Here is a 7584-nt window from a genome sequence, read left to right as displayed (position 1 = left end):
CCATAAAAATCCCAACCTTGAGGTTCTCCATTTCTGTGTGTTACTGGAACATCAGCAAAGAGTTTTTCACTGCTGCTGTACACCCACATACCACCCACACTCCCATAGGCAAGTTTAAAAAGGACTTGCTTTGATGTATGGCTGTGTATTCGAAGGGTGGCAGGGTAATTTGTATTTTGCCAAGTTTGTTTCAGATATCGCTCTATAGATAAAGCTGGGGAGAGGGAAGTCTGGGCCTCCCTACTTAAGCTGCTTATCCGGGGTCTGCTCCCGACCCCGGATAAGCAGAAGAGGGAGAGAGGGAGGGATGGAAGTTTTTATTTACATATTGTGTATACTTTTAAAAAAAGTTATATGGTTAAAATAATCAGTGGAAGATACTGTAACTGCATTTCAGCAAACGAATTCATCTTATAAATGCTGACATGTTTTGATGATTCATCTGTGGTGATGAGCTCCAAGTCAATGAGATTGGAGTGTGTTTGTTCCATAGTCATATTCTTTAACTCCCTCCACAAATTGTCTGTCAGATACAAGTTGGATTTTTTTTTTGAGGAAAATAGAAGTATTGCTTCCATTCAGAAGACGTATGTTGGAAAATTAATGCATTTCCTTAACACTAAATCTGCTATGGATATTTTGTGCTATAATTTTGTGCTCAACTTTTTATATTTTACTATTATGATTGAACATTAATCTTTTTTGACCTGCAGCACATTCCATGTTGTATAGTTTTGGTCTAAGGTTTTTGCTTAGGAAAAGCTCAAATATCAGTATATTTCAAATGCACTGATTTGTCACCAGGACTGTTACAGTGTGGTCAAAGAGAGTAAAGCAGAAGAGAGGCTGTGAGATGATGATGATGATGCTGGAAAAGCTTTGTGAAGGTAGATGTTGTCACTATGTTCCTACCAGTATGGTTTAGCTTCAAATCTAAATAATTTAAAACAAAGCCTTACTTTCTCCTGCTGCTAATACATTTAGATATTCAGATTCTAGCTGGCGAAATGTTTTTCACTTCAAGCTAGAGTTGAGCAATGTGTGCCAGTCATAGCAATCCTTATTACTAATAGATGAAGAAATTCCATAGAATGAGAAGATTTCCCATTTAAGATGTAGGATAAATCACCAAATGACAAAGACTGTTGAGTCATACTTGCTCCAGGAGTGGGCCATCCAGTTTAAACCATCCAGCTGGTAGTCCCTGAGCTCCAGTCCATCCCCTCCAATGTAAGCTGGCTGCTTCTTCATTGGTACAAACCTGGGTCTCTGTTTCATCAACTAATAAAACAAAATCCTCATTTGAATTTCTTTAAGTGGAATACTGATATCTAAAAACATGTTCTAAAAACCAATACTAAATACATTTCAATAGAATTGACATAACTAAGTAAACCAGGTTTAAATGATATGTACAGTAAATCTGTTTTTATTGATGATGTGTCACGGGAAAAAATGTTTTACAGAACATACATTTTATTCTGAAACTTTTGCCAACATTGTTGGAAAAAATAAGGTCTAAATTTACCTTCAAATCTCTAGAGGGAATGGTCTTTGACTGATTTCTGCCCATGTAGTCATCAATGCATTTCTGGAACTTTTTGGCAATCAGAGCACCATCTTCCCAGCTACACTCTGAGTATGGTAAACCTTGCCACTTGCAGAGGTAGTCTGGGTAACCAGCAGCTGACTTCTGATTTGAATGTCCTGCAAAATATATTTCAATCATTTATTGGATCACACAAACTCAGGGTTAGCAAACACATTCAGAGTAATCATAGAACAATACCTATGATACGTTCAACAAGCCGATACTGAGAATGCAGGTCATCCATCAGTTCCTCTTGACAATTAAAATATTCTCTATCTTCTGGTGATGCTGCCTTTAACCTAAAGAAACAGATACAGTTAAAATGAATTTGAGTATTGAGTCACCCAAGGCAGACAGGTCCTCGGTGAGGAACTAGAAAAAGTGGAGCTTATGACGAGTAAAACCAATGGAAACATTTTTCCATCGCTGAGGAAATAAGGGACAATGACAATGAGACGTAGAGGGGTGTGGTTGGCAGGAATGGTCCTGTGGTCTGAACCCGAGTGGTGTTCTGTTGCTGGGACTTCTGTGGTCGTCATGGACTGTCCATAACGAACACCATGTTCAAGCATAAGGGTGTCCATATGTGCTCTGGGTACCAGGACACCTGAGGCCGCAGTTCAATGATTGACTTGTTGTCTCATCGGATCTGCAGCCACATGTCTTAGACACTCAGGTGAAAAGAATAATATTTTAATAATAAATGGAAATGGAATTTTTATCAGATACTTGTGATTATGACTTGTATTGACTAAATTTAAAAACAGAAAACCAGGTGCTTAGTTTGGAGTCAGGTATTTAAAACTATTAGGAGTAATAAACAGCAGCAAAATATACACATACATATCCATATACATGCAAATATAAATATATACAAGTATAAATGTTACTATGTGATCTGGCAAAATGGAAAAATGATCTGGCAATAATTTTACCTAATTTAGACATAAAATATGCAAAATATTTGCAGGCACAATATAGCAGCTTTCAGTCAAAAGGACAACTGAAAAACCTGCAATCAGTAAAACAATATCTAACATTAAGGTTCTCAGTACCATAAATTACACGAGTCAAATAACTCTCACAACACGCATATATCAAATAAAGTTAAGTAAAAAAGGAAACGTTCATTCAAAGTCGAATGCAGGCTGCATTCGACTTTGAAGGCAGAAAACCTTCATGTAAGCTAGCAGGCAGTCGAAAAACACTGGAATAACATAGGAATGATGAACACGCTGAATTAATAATGGACACCTTGAGATATTTTAATAAGAAGAATAATTGTGAATTTCAATAGAAAACATAAGTAGTAAGGGAAAACAAATAGAACAGTTAAAAAACAGCTATTGATGCCATTTAAAAACGCTTAAAAAATAACTAGACACATCTTCAATAAATACTATCTGGGGAGGTTGTAGCCAAAATGTGGAAATGATTGCAAGAATGTTAGGGATGCATAGTTAAAGTTTGCTGTTAGTAATTACTTCAAGTGAACTTATTGCACTACTCCTCTTATCATGTACAGTGAATGAGGGGTGGTGAGGTTGAACGCAGGACCCAGGATGTAGTGAGGTTGATGTCTTTAATAATCAAATTCAGCTCAAAGCAGTCCGAGAACATGCAGCACGGCAGAGTGGAAACAAAAAACTCAGCACCGGCAGCAACTAAACAAAGACTGACAAAATAAGAGCCATTGCCGCCACAGGACTTTCCAGTTCTACTGTGACGACTTAAACTAAACTACAAAAACGACTTATTTGACTGACGAGATGCAAGACGGCTCAGACAGACTGGTACCACATTAGACGGATGTTAGACAAGGACCCGACAAGAGACAAAGACAAGAGGTGGGGTTAAATACACAGGGAACGTAATCAGGGAACTGGATACAGCTGGGAGCAATCAACAGGGAAGACAGACACACAGGGGAAAATGGACTAAAACACAGAAAAACCTCAAAAATAACTACACAGAAAACACAGATCATAACACCTCTGTTAAGGTATCCATGTTTTATGTTAAATTAGTCTCTGTTCATACAAATGGTAAACTTATTGTCAGTAAATCGGTTTTCATAGAGTTAAGAATAAATCATAACTTTTATGTCATTTGCTTGTTCTGGTGGGGTTTTGTTATCGAGGCTGGTGAAATGTCTGAGTGGCCAGTAAAAAATGTTCTCTACTAGCCACTGTGGTTGGTGGAGAAAAATTTATATTTCCACCCGTGTGTGTGTGTGTGTGTGTGCGTGCGTGCGTGCGTGTGTGCACCCTTTCCAAAAGATTAGAATATCATGGAAAAGTTTTTTTATTCTACTCAAAAAGTTAAACTTTCATAGGTTATAGATTCAAGGCCACCAGTTTAAACGATTTAAAGTTCATCGTTACATAATTTCCGCTTTCAGCTTATAAAACCACCCAAAACAGTAATTCAAAAACTTAGTATACTCTGAAAAACATCAGCCTAAGCTACTTCTCAGTTTTTGCATAAAAAAGTAATAGAAATTAAAAGTAAACTGTGGTTGGTGGAGAAAAAATTTAATTTCCACCTGTGTGTGTGTGTGTGTGTATACACAGGGGTGTATACACACACCTGTGTATACAATCTAAGCCATAATGTATGGCTTAGATTGATATTCTCAATCTAAGCCATACATTATCAAGTGCAAAGTGTCAGATGTAGTGCTGTAAAGAGCCCAGATAAAGACCACTTACCATTTTTTTTTCTCTTGTTCCTTTTTTTTGAAGTTTTCCAGTTTCTTCATGCCCCTGACATTCTGCAATTTTAGTGTTTCTTCAGTTTCCCAAGTGTTATGGATGTGTGCCCAGTTTTTCCACTTAATGAAATATTGAACCTCGCCAGTCTCTTTATTTGAATCAAAGTCAAAATTGGGGTCCCCATCTGCTTCTACAGCATATACAGTGGTTGAACTTCCTGTTGCTGAAAAAAATAAATAAATAAAGATCACATTAGGTAAAATATCTAAGCTTAATCATCCTCACTTGGATTTTTATTTAATTTCCAAGATGAGAAGTATAAAACTGCACAGGACTCCTCAAAGCAAACCTGCAGTCTGGATCAAACGCCTCCATTTCCCCAAATAATCTTCAGTATTTATATTCATTCATTAAACCTAACAGAGTCAGAATATACTTTATTGATTAGGTAAAGACGTGTTCTTACCTCTTTTTCGTCCTAGCCTACAGTCCATTACTCTTTCAATTGTTTCAAACTCTTCCTCCTCAGGCATCGGAACATCTTCACCCAAAACCTCCACCAAATCATCAGAATCTGTATTTATGTCTTCAGCTTCCTTATAACTTATGTTGACAGTGGCCTGTCGTCGTGGCCCTCCACATGCTATCTTTGCGTAGTTGTTTTCATCCTCAGAAGATGAACACTTTTGGGATTTCTTTCTCTGAGTGATACTTTTTCCATTTCGAGAATTCATCCTAAAATCACAGAGCAGTAGAAAAGTGGTAAAGGTTTCGTCAAAATTGATGTCATCAAGTATGATGATCAGTTTTATTTCAGCTTCTACATAAACTGAATTGTGCAATTACAATATTTCCATATTGGTGCTTTCAATTACAACTAGACTATTTGTGTAACAAAACTACTCCAAAATAATTTAAAAAATGTTATTCTCACATATAAGCACAACCTACAAATTTCTAAACAACACTGAACACTTGCAACTGATTTTATTGTTTTATAATATAGCTATCCCACATATTTAAGTGGGATAGCTTAGGTTCTAAATCATATTCTTATTAGAACATTACATTTATTAGAAGAAATTATGTGGCTCCCTGGAGCTTTTTCAAAAATGTTTGAAAATGGGAAAAGATGGTATGGGAAATATATTTTTTGTTTTTATATGTTTTCTGTATGAGGACAAACATGACACAGTCATTCTTAACGTTTTCCAAATGCTATAAAAATGTGTAGAATAAATCAAAAATTTCAACATTTCCGTCAACAAAGAATTGGAAAACTGGAAATGTACATATATAAGCCGCACTGGGCTATAAGCTGCATGGTTCAAAGCGTGGGGAAAAGGTAGCAGCTTTTAGTCCAAAAAATATGGTAATGTTGAAAGACATTTCTAGGGAAGGCGCTACATTAGCTGCCGCATCAAGATTAAAGTTGCATCTTACATGCCCGATGTTGAGAAGCTGTCCAGTGATGTCCGTAAACAGAAGTCACATTAAACGCGCAAGAACACAATCCTGCCATAGGCACATATATTTAGGAACAAAGTTGTTGTTTTTATAAATTGATTAGTAATTTTTATCAGTATATATTTAGAATGACACTTAGCGATATTATTAGGGCTGTATAATGAAATTGATTCTACAGTATGTATCGATATTTTTCCCCTCGGAAGATATCGATTTGTCATCTGCGAGTATCGATCCATTATACCAGTGTTTTTCAACCACTGTGCCGTGACGCACTATGTGCCGTGAGTGATCGTCAGGTGAGCCGTGGAAATTATAAACATAATACATTCATATTGTAACGGGAGGTAAACTTAAAGCACCATCGAACAATAGAGCAGTCACATGGTGCGTCATTCCTTCCAGGAAGCACAGTAGGGAAAATAAGCATTTAATCATGAATGCTCATGAATGTACGCACTTAGTCGTTTTGATAATAGGCTAACATAGCTAATATAAACACTTAAAGCCTGTTTTGCCTTCATTATAAGCTTCATATAAGGCTTTTAATTTTTTGCAGCTCCAGACAGATTTGTTTTTTGTTCTTTTTTTGGTCCAATATGGCTCTTTCAACATTTTGGGTTACCGACCCCTATCCTAGCAGTACCATGCCTAATGACAATATATTCCACATTTACTATCTAAATGCCACTGTATAAAACATTCAGTCACTACTTTTCAACCTATTGCTAGCTCCCATCAGACCAGCTCCACAACTTGGTGCAGGTGAAAGCACAAAGAACTGAACAATTCCGTTAACTCAATGAAACTTGGAAATGTAGGTATTACTGATTTAGCGCTATCCTTCACAGCAAATGAAAATAAATCAGAAAAACCGGTTGAAGTACAACTCAAAACCACTTCTTTCTGGGGTGTGCTGTGGTGGCACAGGGGTTAACAACCCACATATGGAGGCCTTAGTCCTCAACACAGCTGTCGCAGGTTCAATTCCCGGCCTTGGCGACCTTTGCTGCATGTCTTCCCCCGTCTCTCATTACCCACTTTCCTGTCAATTAACTATCAAATAAAGGCCACTAGAGCCAAAACCCCCAAAAAACCCCACTTCTTTCTTGCCCTCTGTGTCGGCCTAGCTACACAGAGACTCACTGCCATAGCAACTGACAACAATGCCACTTTGTTTCAGGATTCAACACCAAAACTTTCCCACACAAAGAACAGAACATTCAGTCTATTGCAGGCTTAATGTTTATTTTGCAATTAAGTGATTAGCTACCGCTGTTTTTAGGTAATCTGACATAGCAGCTTGTGAGTTATAAGATAAGATAAGATATTCCTTTATTAATCCCACAGTGGGGAAATTTACATTGTTACAGCAGTATAAAGGACAGAGCAGAACCAATATAAAAATCTATATATACACAGTAAAATCAGGTGAATCAGGTGAGTTTCTTTTCCGCATTCTTTACACTTACAAATTGTAGCCCACAAACGTACATTCATTAAAAAACATTCATTATAAATGGAGTCCATACTCTGCTCCTTCTGCGCAACAATATCGTCGATTTCTGGTAAAAGTCCTCTTTATTTTGTTTTAAAGGTCTCTCGGTCTCATTAGAGATCACTGCCAGGAAAGAAAGCTTTTCTTGATCAGTCCTGTTCCAGCTGTATGTTTTGAGTCTAGGGCTGTTGTAAACGAATATTTTAGTAATCGAGTAATCTATCGATTATTCTTACGTTTAATCGAGTAATCGGATAAAAAAAAATATAAAATGAAATATTGGTAAATCTGGCATAATACCGGTGTTACTATCA

The 7584-nt window shown here is 36.9% G+C and overlaps 1 protein-coding gene across 4 annotated transcripts in view; it reads right to left on the bottom strand.

Moving 5' to 3' along the window:
* The window catches only part of LOC103131323 (chromodomain-helicase-DNA-binding protein 1), a 39212-nt gene that overhangs the window by 15789 nt on the left and 15839 nt on the right, over nucleotides 1–7584 (bottom strand). For all 4 annotated transcript variants that reach the window (XM_016666572.1, XM_016666571.1, XM_016666573.1 and 1 more), the window contains exons 6-10: nucleotides 4772–5040; nucleotides 4303–4528; nucleotides 1790–1890; nucleotides 1529–1707; nucleotides 1157–1281 (exon numbers count right to left, since the gene is read on the bottom strand). In XM_016666572.1, the coding sequence (XP_016522058.1) occupies nucleotides 1157–1281; nucleotides 1529–1707; nucleotides 1790–1890; nucleotides 4303–4528; nucleotides 4772–5040 (900 nt within the window). The remainder of the gene's footprint in view (nucleotides 1–1156; nucleotides 1282–1528; nucleotides 1708–1789; nucleotides 1891–4302; nucleotides 4529–4771; nucleotides 5041–7584) is intronic.

The sequence above is a fragment of the Poecilia formosa genome, unplaced genomic scaffold (genome assembly GCF_000485575.1).
Source record: "Poecilia formosa unplaced genomic scaffold, Poecilia_formosa-5.1.2 Scaffold744, whole genome shotgun sequence".
Lineage (NCBI taxonomy): Eukaryota > Metazoa > Chordata > Actinopteri > Cyprinodontiformes > Poeciliidae > Poecilia > Poecilia formosa.
Note: the sequence above shows the minus strand (reverse complement) of the source record. Positions and strands in the feature narration are given on the sequence as shown.